The sequence below is a fragment of the Solea solea genome, chromosome 7, assembly GCF_958295425.1.
Source record: "Solea solea chromosome 7, fSolSol10.1, whole genome shotgun sequence".
Taxonomy (NCBI): Eukaryota; Metazoa; Chordata; class Actinopteri; order Pleuronectiformes; family Soleidae; genus Solea; species Solea solea.
Window position 1 is genome coordinate 5,949,810 of NC_081140.1, and position 17,580 is coordinate 5,967,389.

The following is a 17,580-nucleotide window of genomic DNA, read 5'->3' on the forward strand; positions in this document are numbered from 1 at the left end:
GCAGTGAATGGTGCATTTTCACCCAGGCGATGCAAATATGCACAAATGTGACACAATGTAAAATATTTGATCTCAAGCTAAAATATTAGTGTGAGATGATTCCAGATGCCAAAACGCCTGCATATAATGAATGATAATGTAATTAATATGATACTAATTCATCCAAGCCTCTATCTATTGACCATTTATTGTCCTTAATAGTTATTTTGATCTCTCCAAATATGGAGAAGGAGCTAGAATAAAGAAAGGTCAACTCATTAATATTTACAGTATACAATCGGAAGGTATTTGTGGCATAGATATATGCTACACTATGAAGAGCTTTACTATTGCAAACCCCAAACACTGGCAACTGGCTCACGACCACCGTTCCACATGGAAGTCGCCCATTTAGTGCAATGGAGAATTTTGCTCCTGGCAACCTATCATGTAAGAGATGAACCACAGCCTCAGCAAGCTAAGTGGGGTGAATTTTAACCATTCAATTATGCAAGCAGTGGAATTATTGATAGTGAAAAACGTAGCACTGTAGGTTACCTGTCTGCACCGAGGATGAGTGCTATTAGAGGTAACCAAGCTGAAAGGCTGAGTGTGCTGGATTTTACTAATATACACTGACCGAGTACTGATCTTTTCAAAGTAGCACAGGACATGTGATTAGAAAGAAGACATACAATGAGCAGTCCAACCTGTGTGAATATAAGATAGAGCAAGAGAACATCCACATTTTGCTTTCAAATTCCAAAACGGAGCATTCTAGCTGTATCAAAATAGATCTGACATTGTTTGCTTTTGCTTGTTGCTTGTTTTGTTTCACAAAATTCTACTAAAAAGCCAAAACAAATGTCCAGGTGAAACATAAGTGGGTATATAATATATATATATGTTTTTTTTAAAACCATGGCTAAACCCACTGAAAAGGTGCTTGACTCATTTCCCATTAGAGGAGGTTGCGTTCTGTGTTTTTCCATCAGTGAGTAATGTTCAATGTCACATAATTTTAGTGGCCGTCAGTGGGTTTTCTGATGTGTCAACTGATAAGAAGATCCAGTGCAGAAGCAAATGTCAGTTACTGTCATTGATTCCAGATGTTTCTGCTAAAACCCCGGAGCTTCCAAACTAAAACCAAACTAGCAGCATTCCGTTGACATTGTGATGTCACCAAAGGTGCTCATGATGTCATGCAGAGAGGAAGGAGGAGAATGCTAAGGACAATAATAAAGAGGAAGCTGACCGGGCAGTATAGATTGTATTAATAAATAACATCAATACAAATAAATCATAAATGTATGTGCGTAAAAGCAGCGACCATTGAGGTTTAATTGAAATGAATATAGGTTTGAGTGGAGGTTTTACCTGAGAGAGCCACTCCTCATCCTCCTGGCCACTGTGGTCTGATGCGAGGCTGTCTGAGGATTCATGACGTGTGATCGGGCCTGGGCTTCCTGGGGACATCGCTGAGAGAAAACACACACACACACACAAATGGTTATATGATGGTATTTCTAATGACAATATTGATATTTGGAAACTAGCAACTGCCAATATTTTGTATTAGTGTCCAATATCATCATAGCCACAAAAGTGTAAAAGTCTGTGACATGATTAGAGGTGACACTGACAGAGAAGAGGGGAGGATATCAATGAATATAAGACATAACTGATTCGTCAAAGGAGGGAAGTGAATCATATATTACTAATCAGCTGTTTACAAAGTCAATGATGACAAATCATTTCATAATGTGTTAGTGTCTTTGGGGGTTTTCTGATATGATATTTGGCAGCTGATATCAATAAATGTCTATTAAAGTTATTTAAGGCTCAAATACAGCAGGGCATTGATGAATGACTGAACAAGTAGGCAGATAGGAAAAACAGGGATACACTTTGCAGCAACAAATGATTCATAATCAAAACTTTATTTATTTATTTTTTGTTTGCTATTCTGCAAGTTTTGTTTATTGTATTTATTTATTGGTTACAATCCCTGGTTTTATGTTTTAGAAATGTTAAATGTTTGTATTAATTATAAATATACTATTGCACTAAGGAAACCAAATGCATTGTGACAACACCTCTACTGCTGCTGCTCTAACACAATTAAATAATTGTGTAAGCCTGTAGTGGCCCTGTTGTCGAGGATAAATTTCCCTGTGGGGCAATAAAGTTTATCTTGATCTTATTCCTAACTATACTAATAATTTGTTGTTTTTTTCCAATAGTTCCAATATCAGAATCTTAATGAATGTGTCTACAATTTCACAATTTCACATTAAGGGATAAACTTATTCATTAACGGATTCATTAATGGTGATATTTTTCTTCACATATATGCCAGTCCATGACAGCAGAGAGAGCAAGAAACTCCAAAACAGCTGAGGCTGTTGCAGGCTTGAATAAGCAGGCGAGGAGAAGAAGGAAAATGTAAAGAATCAGTCCTCTGTCTGTGTCCCATCTCAGGGATGAAGTTGGGTTGAGACAAGAACGGCTAATAGATATGTCAAAGTCCACATCTGGAGCACAGGGGGTTCTCCTGTCTTTATCCACACACACACACACACACACACACACACCAGGTGTTTATACACCCCTGATAGAGGCTCTTCTCTCAAATACTTTCCACTTTCACTGGTGTTCTCTAAATATGCAGTTGAATCCACAAAATAATATATTTATTGGGGCTGTGTAGTATAGTTAAAATAAGACTTAACAGAGAAACAAACTCCACCTAAAGAGACTGCATTGCTGCAAAACCTGGAGATCATTTCTATCATCTTTTTTTTTTGTATCATTTTAAAGCTATAAGTTAAATATGTTGACCAGTATCCAGTTGTTTACCTGCAATCAGGCACCCAATGGACGGTACCAGCCATCAGTTGCATGGTGTCCACACTGCAATGCATGTTGTGCTTTATAGGTTATTTCAGAGTGGAAGGCATACATTATGTATAAATAACTGGGCCTGAAATGGCTTCCCTTATAAGACTAGTGCATAATAAAATGTTTCCGATTATTTTACTGCCATTTCAGTTACACCTATACTATTGTCTTTAATGTATAAATCGGATATTCACAAGAGGCATGTTTCATAAGTGAGTTATCTTCATAATCCGTGAGTAATTTAAAACATATTCACACACAACCTTAATGGGATGGAAAAGAAATCTACAAATGCATTTTGCAACTCCCCCAAAATAATAAATAAAAAATAATCTCCTGTGACACTTGTGTGGGTCCCAACTCACTCTCTAGTAATCACATGTATTTGTTTCTAAATGGGACCATAAATGAGTTCATCGTGTGGTATTTAATGAGACCCGAGACTAAAGATTGAGAGCATCCTGACATTATAAATCCAGTAAGAAGTAGCCTCATTTTGTCATAGCCTTATTTACAAACCAGTGGCATTGAGAAAATACAGGTTTCAGATACTTCTGCACAAACAGGAGGAGGCTCATACAAAAAGGTTCTATATGAAGTTCAAAACAAGATGAAATAGTCAAAAAGTTCCCACTGAATACCGAGACGTATTAGCTTCAAACCTTGAAAGTAGCTGTTTATCTAATTTGAAACAGACTGACAAAAGAAACGGTTATGTTGAAAGACTGGCAAATTATATGTATGAGAGCTTATGGAGACAGGATGAGAGTTCAGATGGATTAAACGTCATTTTGAAATGAAATGTTATCTTATTTCATTTGCTGGCAAATAAAGCTGGGTAGTGGATAACTGGAAACCTGGATAATGATTTTTTTTTTTAGACCACACTTCTGAAGTATTCTCAAGCTACTGAAAAATGTGTATTGGAAAACAAAGTCATTACAAACTCAACAGAGAGAAGTAATTGTAATGAAAAGTAATTTCTAAGTAACTTCATAGTGCTGTGTAAAATCCACACCTTATACCTGAAAAGAAAAGACACAAATAAAACTGTGCACAATACTGCAAATACAGCGTATGGACACCCCTACTTATACCACCTTTACTTCTTTACAGTGCACGACATTAACTTGACATAATACTGCCCCTGTGTGTTGCTTTAGACAGCATGTCATCGTTCCAGACTGAGAGATGTGATGTGTAACACAGCCGTCCCCCAAAAGTCTGCCGTCACATCTTTCATAGAGAGCAAGGTGGAATAAAGACTTTGAACAGACTGTGTAAAAAAGAGGCAGTGACGGTTTGCTGGGGCTTTATCTGCACTTTCAAATGAAAGCGAGAAAAACAAAGCCTTTGCTGTGTTACTTATTAAACAAACACCCTCCACTCCTGACCTACTCTACTACTACCCTCTCTCCCTGTCTCTCCCTCTCTCTCCCTCCTTGCTCTCTGACCCTAGGGGCCAATAGCTGTTCCCTAATTAATTATTGATGTTCTGAAGCAGTTGGTGGACTGGCTAGCTCAGGTTTCCAGTGGGGGAGCTTTCAATGGCCAGAGCTGTGGCCAGGCTCCAGTGTGGGGAGCGAGTGGTCATCCCCATGAGTCAAGCAGAGACACAACACTCTGTCTGTTTGATAATGTAAGTGTATGTTAGTGTGCATGTCAGGAGCCAGACTGACCCTAGCAGTTACAGTCATATCTACTCATTTTAGTGTCCGGCTCGCCAGCCACTCTGACCTCTGCTTTTACAATGCTCATTAGTGGCTCTTAATAGACAGGACGTCAATGCAATTTCACAGAGAGAACAAGTGCAAACTTACTTGCGATGCACTCAAGAGAGGAGTCTGAATGTATGGTAAGACCTGATAGAAATATCTGATTTTTATAATGGCCTGGAAGAAACAAAGAAACTGTCAGACAAGAATGGAGAAGGATGTGCGTATTCAGTGATCCGTGCGTCACAGTGTGGTACCTTATACCAATGCAGCTTTGTATAGAAATGTTAAGGCAGGGAAGTACTGAATGCTTTGACCACAGTTATCATGTCCTAATGCCTGTATGGTTCTGATTATGAATTCTTGGACTATTTTAGAATCAGAGTCATGCAAGAAAGCTGAACACACACACACACACAAAGAGGTGTTACATAATTCTAGTAATTGATTAATTGTTCCATCTTTTGAACTGGTAGGGTTTCCTGGTACATTAAATAAATGAGTAGTTAATATTAACCTTGCCTTATCGTAATCTTACTAGATAGCCAGCCAATTTTACGGAAGCATTCTGCTATATATTAAGAAAGAAACCTGTTCTTGTTTGTTGTTGTTGTGCCCATATCAAATATACAGTACCTTTATTATTATTATTATTTGCAAATCTTAAGCGAGCCATCATCACATTTGGAGTTCTTCAAGGATCCAAGGCTTCTTTCTTATTCAACACCTACATGCTGCCCCTTACCCAGATTATAGAACAGTATACTATATATATATATATATATATATATATATATATATATATATATATATATATATATATATGTGTATGTATATATATATATATATATATATAATAATAATCAAGCCTGAAATCTTGGTGAATTTACCAACCAGGACCTATATGTCAACTAGCGGTTTTAAGCCTGTATTAAGTTTATGACTTAAAAAATGCTTACAATGAACTTGCATTTATAAAACACAAATTCCAGCCAGCTCATAAAAACAAAAGCACTGTCAAAGAATGGAATGACAGTGTCTAATTTGTTTTCTGTAATAACCACCCTGATGATTATGCACTTGTGTACTCGCATAAAAAGGAGGACAACCTCCCCGTCCGTTGCTGAGAACAGAGTCGTCTGTGTCACAGTCTTTATTGACTGTGGCGAGGGTGGTGTTTTGTTGTGCTGAAGGCCTGTAGCCAGTGGCCTGTTAGCCAGAGCAGTGAAGCAGGGAGTCAGAACAAGAACAAAGGCTGCCTAGGTATTGATGTAGCCTAACCTCCCGGGGCCTGGGGCCTGGGGCCGGACAGGCTGATCTCCATGATAGATAAGGGCCTAACAATCTGATAGATCTGGAAAACTGACTGCACAGTGGAGAGAGGATAGCCGTCTTGTCTGGGCTGTTTGCTCTGTTCAGTTTTCTCTCTGCCTCGTCCGTTTTATTTGTATGATTTTAATGATCTGTTAGTGTTTCGTTTCTCCTTCCTCCTCTTTGACCTGCCATACTTGATCTGCCATACTTGCTTGGCTCCTGCTCGACTGCACCACCTGTCTCTCTTCTCACTTTCCTCTCTTCTCACTTTCCTCTCTTCTCGCTTTCTTCTTTTGAGTAGCACTCTGGCAGATAGTTGCTGGCATACTGACAGACTGGAATAGCTTAGTCATTATACATCATTCAAGGTGTATTTGACTGACAGTTCCTTCATTCACCCTGCACTACACTTACCCCATCCTTTCTCTGCATCTCTTTGATTACTGACCCAGTCATGGCGCCATGGTTTCTCTTTACCAAACGCCTGATGCTCCAAAGCCTTCGCTCTGGCCCCTCTCACAGAGCAATTAGATCTATTGACAAGGCAACTGTGGCTAGCCTGTCATGGGCCTCAAAGTCTCAAGAGAGCAGCTGAGTCAGCCAGTCAGTCAGTCTCCACAATTAGCACATTATATGACAGGTAGTAAGGGAAGGGGGAGGACTATGGCCAAAAAGCATAGCCACTTTTGCTGCCATCATCATCAGGCTGAAAGGAGCCAGCCAGAAACCTAGGTGGTAAATTATTCACTGTTTGTTTGTTTCAGACCCACTCTGTGGCGCGGGGAAAAGGTGTCAGAAAATACACTGTCGACAGCCACGTAAAAAACAAAAACAACAACTAAAGACATGACATTAAAGAAAAAATAATTATTGTGTTAGCGCCTCTAAAATTGTACAAAATGGAATGTCTCAAACTCAGATTTGTGATTGGGAGTGGAGCTACTACTGCATGTATACTTTCAACTGGACCAGAGTCTGGCTTAATCTGGATAGAACAAGCCGGTGCACAGATAAATAAGACAGCAGTGACAAAAATATGGCGAAATTCAGCCTGGAACATCTTTGGACTGACAAGGAGACAGACTGTATGCTTCGTCAGCTTAAATAATTGGATATTTTTAAGTTAATGTACGGTAGGAACATGGTAGAAATGGTGCTAAACAAGCAAAAAAACTAACCACATGCTAAACTGAACACTGCCTAATATGAACAAGTTGATAGAAATTGTGTTTCGCCTCCTAGTGGAGCAAAGGCAAACACACTTAATTAAAGGACTGATTCCTCACTAGTTCTTATACACTGGGACAAGGCAGGTAGTCAAATCAAACGACATAACTGTGCATGGAAATGTACTGACTGTCTATGATTCTATGACCCAGCTCTGTCACGTTTGTCCCATGCACGCACAGAACTAAAAGAAAAATGTGTACATTTGGAGATTCAAGATTTCCACCTCCCCTTCTGATATAGGATTCACTGAACACTAAAACCTTGGCTTGACACAGCTTTATTAAAATTGGATCATACAACAGCATCCCCTCTATTTGTGAGTGTACTGTATAATGTGTTTGTCTTTCTGTCTTATCTTTCCAAGGCGGTGCAGTGCATTGCCATCCTCTGTGAGGCTGAGTGCTGCCAGTAGCTGCTGCAGATGGACAGGTGGAGATAGTGACCATGAAGTGGCGCCACCGCTGCCTTTTATCATCCCGTCCTGGAGGCTCCGGTCTGGCCTGACCCCAGCCCTTCCTCTCCTCTTCCTATTCGTTTCCCTGCATACTGCATTTTTAATCAGCCTGGGTCATCCAATATAGAGCCACGAGACCGGAGACCATGACCTGTCAATCAAGCGCTGCCACCTCTTTGCCTTGCACCATGGTTTTACAGATGTACTCTAGAGTGTTAGACTTCTTTCCCTCATTCCTCTGGTTGTTTACTATTCCTGGTTCTTGTCAATGTAAAACTTTCTTATGAGAAGTGGATAAGAGATGTAAATTAGATCTATAGATAGCACTATTATTTCTGCAAGAAACTAATCTCTTTTCCTCTGCAGTGGCCATGATCTTTATGCTCAGCGAACGGCAACTAGACAAGCAGCGTATGGCTGTGCTATAATTCATCCTAAGGTCAAAGTGACTCTTTCTCCTGGATCACTTCTCAGTTGTGATGCCAAGCCCTGAGGGAAATGGCAGAGCAGAGGCTTGGTGAGGGAAAGGATGCTGGGAAACAGGATGTTAAGAGTCTGTGTTCAAGTGCAAAGCGGAGAAATGGAAGGTGGCACTCCAAGAGTAACTCGCGTTGGTGGTATAGGACACTGGGCCCAGAGGGAAAATGGCAAGAGCACAAGAAGTGGGTAGAGGGGCTGAGCAATTATGTTTATAGCGTTTGGACCTTGCATCAGTTCACACTGGGTTGATTTGGGGAATAAAGAGATGCAGTTGTGCTATCTGGCTATCATTAATTGGATATAAATGTTAATGCAATGAATCCCTCTCATTATAGAGACAATTCCTCTGTCCTGGCTGGCAGAGAGAATGGTGGAAAAGGCTGACGCCTGCGCCCGTCACTCCAACGCGTCCTCATCGCTTTGACACTGGGAGAGACCATTAGCACTAATTTGAGAAAGTATCCTACCAGTTAGACCTGGAGCACAGCAGAAGTCAACAGAGACGAGTAGAAAGATTAGGGTAAACACAGCTACCAATTGCCCCAGAGCACCCACAAGAGCTAATTACAGATTTTGTGTGTTTATAATTATGGAGTGGGCTCAAAACGGCAGCCTATTTCAGGGGGTGGATTGATTCCGTGTGTGGCCATCCGTGTGCGCTCGCCACTTTTACGATTTGGCCTTTCAGACAGCAAACCTAAAGTGCTCACTGCTCTGTACTTGTTATTGAATTAGAGGGTGTTTAGGGTGTCAGCTAATTGGTCTGTGTGTGGCGTCTTATAGCACGGTGATAGCATGTCCTGGAGCAGAGACTGGATTCAAAGTGCAGCACCAAACTGAATATGTGACTCTCACAATTTGCAATGGCAGAAATGAAGAATATCTTTCTCCCGCTTACAGAAAGAAAACATTAATACTGTGGACAGAAAAGGTCTCTTCACTGCATGTGGCACCAATAAGAGTGGCTTTCAACTTAGTCAACATGAAAAATCAGCAGGGAACAGGGATTACCCTCTTGACCTATGATATATATGGTACAGAGACCTATATTTTATGATGCATGCATTCAGTGAACACATGAGTACACACAGTACAATACTGTTACTGTGTAACTTGTATTTAATCTCTTTTGCAGTAATCCTTTAATCGTGTTTTTGGTTATTTAAGGTGGACATCCAAAAGAACATCTGAAATCTGTGTGAATAATGACTGACGTTAACAGAAGAAAAATAACTAGAATTTAAATATAAATAGATGTGCGTTACATTCAAACCATTGTCATATGAGTTCACACAACAATGATAAGCCTATCAGCACCACATGACCATCTCTGTGTCTCTGCAGCATGGTTGTGTTTCGATCTCATTCCTGTGCTGCACAAAGGAAGTGATTCATTTTATGTCAAGACAAACTAAGGTAACAGTAACATCATGCTAGTAAAGAGAGACAGACGCAAACATCTTGGCCCCAACAATAAAGTTTAAGTAATGACCTCAGCAGTTTGATGGGATTAATCTTTAATTTGTAAAATAACTCTCTAAATTCTTCTTTTTTTTTGTTTTCAAATGTTGCTTTAGCAATTTGTTATGATGCTTTCATATTAAATGTAACGCACCTTGAATTGCTTTGCTGTCGAAATGTACTATACAAAAAAAAAATGTTTTCATTGCCTTCGTTTTTCGCATATTTTTTCGGTGGATTACACTTTTGTTTGAAGAAAGATGAGGAGACCAGAATATGAATGTTCTGTATGTGAAGTGTATTGCGATTTTCTGCATCTCTGGGTCTGATTTGTGGATGCAAGTAGCAGCATACATGGCCGTCTGCCATGGTGTCCTTTTTGATTCCACCACAAATCATTACATAGTGAGTTAAAACACATGGAACTCCCTTAAACCATTTTTCTTCTATCTTGTCCATATTTAATTTCCAAAAAAAATGAGAAACACAGGTCAGAAGTGACTTAAATACATATGCAGTTTAAAGAAACAAAACTTCAGAGACTATCTGCCTTAACGTAAAACCTGAAAAAAAACTAAACGTAAACCACTGACTAAATATGTTTTAATACTTTGCAAGAAAGTTGGTTTGCATTCCATTAAAACACAGCTTGATACCATTGATGCTCGATTGTGTAAATCTGTGAACATGAAAAGACAGATTTGTTTAGTGCTCACCAGCCAGAAGATGCTGATGGTACTGAACCAGGTCCGAGGCCAACACCAGGGGGTGGTTAGAATTAAAGGGCGGCTGCAGCTCATTCCACTGTGGAGTCCTGTTCACAAACATACAGCAAGTATGAGACTGACATTACCTGTGACACTTCTATAATAAAGCGGCCATCGCAGTGTTACCTGGCTAGAATCCAGCATGCCCTAGGGCAGGTGCTGAGCTCCATAGGTGTATCATCGCTGATCTTCTGAGCGGTGCTAATTGGCCGAGGTTCTAAAACATGCTCCACCAAGTTACCATAGCAGCTGAGGATGTACAGTGAGTCGACAACTGACTGCCGAGACTGATCTGTGCAGAAAATGAGAAAGAAAGTGAGGGTCAATATCGTTGCTGGTACTAAAATGATATGTGAAAGTACCAGTGACCATGTTCTGACCTTTCTCTCTTTTCATGTTGGGGTTAGTGATGAGCCAGGAACGAGATGAGGCAAAGATGGCAGCCACACAGAACTCTCCTCCACTGGACTTGCTTGGGGAGATCTGAGGAGGCGGCTTAGCTTTGCTTCAAGAGGGAAAAAAGTACAATATTGAGATTAAGCAAGAAAATGCTCTGCAGAGTCTGGGATCCTAAGGTTGAATTTTTCACAACAAAAGTGGACCAGTGAGGGTCAAATTTGTTGATTTCGTATTTCAAATACATTCCCTGTTGTCTATCTTTTTCTACTTTGTAGTGAATAAGATAGACGTTAGTCTTTTAACTTACTCAAATTATATTTTCTTCTATTAAGAAAACATTTTGGTAAGAATTGACCTAGAAATGACCAACACTGAAGTATAAAACTATACTTAAAATTGCATTCTATGTATTCAACATAAACTGTCACAGCTGACTACAATAAACACACACTTTATAAAAGTGCTTTGCATGCAGAGCTAAGCAAGGGGAATAAAAAGGCTGCAAATAAATCAACTTAGCAGCAGAAAATGACAGCACTGACACTGCACGAACACAAATGGATATGTACGAAACATTGGGAAAAAACAACAATAATAAGAATATTAAAAATAAAAAATAAAATCTTAAAGTATGCCCACATATGCCACCATTTTAGATCACCTTCCTGTCAGACAGGTTTAGTGTGTTCCCTTAAATTCCAGTCAATGCAATGATAACTATCATTCGTTAATTCAGTCAAACAGCAGTGTGCACACTTTCCGTCTTAATGAGCTCTTTCAATTAAAGAGCAGCCCATGGTCAAGTGGAGGGGGATTGGGCTTGTAACCAGAGGGTCACGTCCCAGTACAGGTCAAGGGCCGGGGTGCCCCTGAGCAAGGTACCCAGCCTCCATTGCTCCCCAGGCACAGATAAGTGCTCCCCACTACTCGTGTGCCTGGTCTGTGTGTGTTCACTACTGGTGTGGTTAAATAGAGAGGTCAAATTCACAATCACTAACTCATGTGTGCATAAATAAAACCAATTCTGTTTCCAAAAAGGACTGCATGCTCTTTTTTTCTGCCTCAGTGAGGTTAACCAGGCAAAAATACTTATTTGCAGACAAGAAGAAGAACTACATTTGGATTCCATTGTAAAAGTGAGTCACTAATGACTAATGTCATGTGACTGGGTGCAAATCTATAGAGTTTTCCCAATGTATATACTCTGACAAGGATTGCATAATTGAACTAAACACAATTCCTTTGCACAATTGTCTTTCAACTTAAGTTTCCCTACTATCATTTGCTGTAGCAAGAGATAGTCAAATGTGGGGAAAAGAAACAGTAAAACCACAAATTTAAAAACAAAACAAAAAACAGACACATAAACAAACAAACTTATAAATAAAACATCTCCAGGTCCACCACCCAGCTTAATTTACATCGCAAACACATTAAGATCAATGTCACCTAAGATGAAGGCCTACACAGTATAAATATATGGCATAAAATAAACAGAAGACAATTAACCATTTACTACTAATATAGGTATAACTCATAGTTTCCTTCTTGGTACAAAGGCACAGGGTCTCGTCTGAATGGTGGAGACAAAAAAACAAACAAAGAATAGCTGAATCCACACGATCTAAAGGATAATTAGAAGTAATGTATACAATAGTTATAACTATGCACCTGATAACAGCAACATCCGAGCTGCCCTTCCTGACTGGTTCACTTGTTGGCCACAGGAGAGAATTTATTAGAAGTTATTAGATTATTCAGCTTGTCAGGACTGTTTGGGAGGAAGCGGACACAGAAAGAGTTTTCGGCTGCAAAATGGCTCTCCATATGGTACTGATCAGAAAACAGTAGCAAGGTCTGGTATTATTGTCTGGCCTTATAACCAATGTGGACAGTAAAACGTGGTCAGAGCAGATCAGGTACGAGCCGGGCTAGGGGTTTGAAGACCAACGGAGGTACGACGCGCTCTCTGAGGGGTGCTTAACCTTGACCTCTGGAAACCACACTGACATAATAAAAGCAGCAAACTCACTTCTCTCAACAATCACTTGTTGGGGGGAAAAAAAGAAAACTTGAAAAGACACAGAACTTCACTGTCACTTTGGCACTTTGCATTGCAGATTGAAATTTTCTAATGCCAAACATTGTCCAGGTGTACAGATATTTGTTCAAGGTATATCTCAAAATCTGTACAATATTTCTAAAAGACTTGGGCCTTGTTTTGCACTTGGTTAATGTGTAAATGTAAAGCACTTGGCGGAAGGGAAATAAAACTGTCTAAACCTCACACTTTCTATAACTAGTGAAAGTTTAAATGTGAACTTTGAAATACACACTAAGGAAAACATCGCGATAAAGCTGCAGCTCCAACTGCCGGCTGATAGAGTGAGTGTTAGAAAACCCAGAAACAATTGCATTCTTTGACTGTAGGTGTACAGACTCACAGTGGGGTTAAGGTCTGGTCTATGTTTGTCAATCTATGTGTGAAAATGATGATTCATGCTCCGTGTAACATCCGTTTATTTGAGCCACATGAATCCTGGCATTGATATCTTGGAATATGACCAAAAAACCTTGTTATTTAGTATATTTGGGTGGTCGGTTGACATCATTTTTGGGCACATGATGTTGCTGGACCAAGATCTGAAGCAACTGAACTCAAGCAACCCCAGATGGCCCCCAATATTTTGTTTAGTGACACTAAATGTTTGTCCTTGACTGGACGCTCGGACAAGTACCATACAACTTCTTCTGTGAATGTCATTCTCTATTAAACCAAAAATCTATATATAAGTTGTCCAATAGTTCAAATAACCTCCTCACTACTAAGAGGCTTGTTGCATTCCCACAAACCCTCAACACCTCTGGAATGATATGAGGGGGGGGAGTGACGAGATCAGGAAAAAGGCCACTGTACATATGTCTTAGCTTGTATTTATCGATGCTGGGTCAAGGGGAGAATGACTAAATGACCAAACATCTACAATAAGCCCCGTCTGTGAAGGGAAGATGAAGAGGGAGATAAAGTCACAATCAGGATATCGGCTTGACCAAATCCATACTGCCCTTGTCTTTCCCTGTCCAAGCTCATGCTCGGGCCTCTTCATCCATCAGTGTATACTGAAAATAACATGTTTGATGAACAGGTACAGTTAGCCATTTGGGAGCTACAGAAGGAGAGTGTCCAATACTGCACTTCTCTCTAAGGTCTAATTTGTCTGTCATTCAATCGACGAGAAGATCAAGGCAAATTAAAGGGTAAAACTTTCACGGAGGCAGCTAGGGTAGCGGTTTTAGATATATTTTATGATAATGGTAGAAGGGAAAAAAGGAATCTATTGGACTCAAAACTCCATGTAATTTCTGTTCACTGGTCAAGAAAAGGATACGCAATCCAGATTTTGACTTTTAAGACTAAGTTCTTCTTTGGCGAGGTGTTTAATTGCCATAAAACCCCGAAGCTCCATGTCTCCCATTGCTGGAAAATATATTAAACCCGAAAAGTCTCTGTGGTTCACTGGTTTCAATAACCCAGGAAACACAAATCCTATTTCGGAGCAAGCTGAGGTTGGTTTTCGAGGGGCGCGAGCGCAGGGCTGTGGAATACAACACACAGCGACTCGTTCTGTGTCCTCATAGTCTTCATGTTGACTTTGGACGCAAATGGGAGCTGAATAATAAACCAAGGGGAAACGTTTAAGTCTCACTGGTTTTCTTGAAGGAGGAATCAGTCAAAACAAGACATTTAAAATAGGTGGAGAAACAGTGGAGAAACTTTTTTTTCGGGGGGACAGACCAAAGTGCAACCACACATAACGACTTGACACACCTTGATACAGTCCTCACTGACCACACACATTGAACTGAAATGACTTTGCATGTCTACATACCTGCATGTATGTGTGTTTTTAGAGTATGTATATAAATCTACGGGTTATGAATGTAGTTAGTTTTAGTCACAGTGAGTAACCTGTCATTACGCTTCAGCATCTACGACAGGGCAGAGGTCCACTAGTGATGTAAATGTTACACCTGCCCATATTTGCATTGTCCTACCCGGTTCCTATGTGGACGAATGCTTGAACAGCTCCAGTTTGAATCCATGCAGACAGTATATGCCGGCTGCTCATGTTCCATGTGGAAATAAACTTTGCTGATGGCACGCTCTTGTTTTCAGTCAAAAGACACAACAAAGTAGTCAGTAACCATGGAAACTCGCTTAAGGTTACGAGAGGAAGTCTGCCAATACGCACACATGTACGACTCAGTGCTAAAATAATACGAGGAGACCCAAATGAGGACAATTTCTTGCCGTGAAATCGCCACTACTAGAATGGAATGTAGGACCGAGTACGCATGCGTGGAGCGCTAAGCTGACGCAGACCCTCGCATAAGTACGACCAGAAGTGCGGAAATGAGAAACAGCTCTCTGCGAAAGAAGAACGCGGTAACTATGACCCGGCCGTAACACCATGTTATCCATAAACGCACATGTTGCAGGGCAAAAACACTTAAACTGTGGTGTTCTGCATGTTGGACATCTTGCTTACTATGTTTGTGTTTGAGTTCATAATAATGTTGATATGTCACGTATGAATCAATTTGCTAAAATGTTACAGATATTGTTTGTCTGTGTTGAGCATGAACAAATGTAACATATTCCCATGGTTTGCAGAAGATTAAAAAAAAAACAGGCTGATTATTTTATTTTAAATGACTGTGCTACAACAAAAGGCATTAGGAACAGAGATCAGTCCAACTACTTCTGGTCTAGATTGTATATATACTATTACAGTGCATACACATGGAGTATAATCACACACAGTGTGTATACGCTTGATAGCAAGCTATAATGCAGGGTATATACTGTGGCCTCACAGATGATGAGCTGGATTTGGGCTTCTTTGAAGAGGCCTCAGCCAGTGCCATGCATGCCAACGGTACCAAAGATCACAGCTTGGTTCTCATCTCCTCCGGGAAACAGTGACCACTAAAGTTTATTCAACTGTGTTTTAAATCATCTTTTTCCTCTTGATCTCACTTGAAGTGGCTTAAAAGTGTTGAGGTTTCTGCCCTTACGACAGAGAGGAACAGTTCCAGCAGACGGGGGCTTGATTCTGCTCTCCATATGTAGGGGCAGTAAGCAGCTTTTTAGAGTAGACCAGTAGTAGGGGCGTGGATTGGCAAGCAACACCACGTTACAAAAAAATGCAACCCAATATCAATAAATTATGAAACATAAATATCCTAACAGGAAATTGGTAGCAGGGAGAAGTGGATGTCACTACAACAGCAAATCTGTTTTTTTCCCCCCTACTCCCTCCATATGCTTTCCTTTTGTGCTATTGCCTTTTAGCAAGCAGTGGAATCCATTTTCTTTGCAACTTTAATTCACTGAAAAGACTACTCACATGTCATTTCCACTTTTAATTTAACAAATGAGGACTCTTGACTGAGCTAATAGCTTTTCCTCAAGGGCATAATTCAATCTGTGACATCAAGCATCAAAGTCCCTTCGCATTACTGTGTCCGGGGCTAACGTGAGGCGCCTCTGAGGGGGGGATGGATGTCCAGTGGCAGCTTCCATTTATTTCCAAGGCCCTTGCAGTAAACAAATATGATAGAGCTCACTTTAGCTGGCCGCCCCGGCGACAAAAAAGCGACAAACAAAGCCGTTGTTGCACCGATTCTGGGACATATGGTTACTTCATATTAGAAACGGAGCCAGTGTTAAGACAAGTGAGTGAGAGAGGAAAGAAAGAGGGGAAGTCATGTGGAGGACACATCCTTCAATGTCACATTTATTATTTTACACGAGCCCTCAGAAAACAGGCAGCCTTGGAGCTGTGTTGAACACACAGCAGTGATGACAATCGCTGGGGAAACTGTGAACATTTGGAGAATGAGCATCAATTTTTCAAAGAGGGTGTTTTTTTTTTGTTTTTTTCCGTTACCTGTTCCTGTTTCTTGTCTTTCACAATGAGCCACACTAGGCATGCGAGTTTATGAAATAGTTATTGAAGTCAGATTGTAGAAATTACCGTAAATACATCGTTGCAAGTCGACACTGTAATATTAGCTGTTTAAAACGCATGCCTAAACAAGAAATGGGAACCAGAGAAGACATTATTTGCCAAAGGGAAACATGGTGGAGATGTGTTTATGAAACTGTTACCACTGAGCATTTAGAGGGCATATTCAACATGGAAATAGAAACTGGCAAACAAGTTGCAGTTGACTTCTAAAGATATACACTACAGAGAAGCAACAGGCTCAAATTTAAATGGAAAGCAGTTATTGTGAGGGTCAAGATTCTGACACTAATGATGTTTACCTTTGAAAAGTACGTATTTGGGAAACCGCTACAGGTCTAGATTAAGTATGGGGCGGGGAGGAAGATATAAAATAAATAATAAAAATTAACTGCCCACAACAAAAGATGAAATTCAAGACTTGGGGAAAGGCACCACATGCTATTCATTTCTTAAGTAAATGGAGTCAACAGGGAGCAGACAAGTTCACTCCAAGCAGCCACTCAATCAACTCTCCATAAGTGAAGCTTCTTTTAAAAGCTTGTAAAGCATCTGATTCCACTGACATGAGCTTGAGCTCCCGACAAGAAAAGAATATAGGCAGATCCTGGGATTACAAATATTTGTAATATATGCTACGTCTTTTCTGCATTCATCATTATTATCATTATTATTGTCATTATTATTATTACATTATTTAGTTGATGGTGAATTTGTCCTTGAGGATCTAATGAAAGTGCAGATTTTTTTTTTTATTCTTGCAATTTCAAAAATGAAGAAACTGAAATATCAGAATATTTAGACAACAAACTTGAGGAAAATGTGTGTTCAGTTAGTTTTTAGACATG

General features: G+C 40.0%; 1 protein-coding gene across 3 annotated transcripts in view; it reads right to left on the reverse strand.

Annotated features, from left to right (window-relative positions):
* Positions 1-17,580, reverse strand: part of bcas3 (BCAS3 microtubule associated cell migration factor) — a 317,149-nt gene that overhangs the window by 204,112 nt on the left and 95,457 nt on the right. For all 3 annotated transcript variants that reach the window (XM_058633221.1, XM_058633220.1, XM_058633222.1), the window contains 4 exons: positions 10,682-10,806; positions 10,428-10,593; positions 10,251-10,348; positions 1,357-1,457 (listed from right to left, as the gene is read on the reverse strand). In XM_058633221.1, coding sequence (XP_058489204.1) covers positions 1,357-1,457; positions 10,251-10,348; positions 10,428-10,593; positions 10,682-10,806 — 490 coding nt within the window. The remainder of the gene's footprint in view (positions 1-1,356; positions 1,458-10,250; positions 10,349-10,427; positions 10,594-10,681; positions 10,807-17,580) is intronic.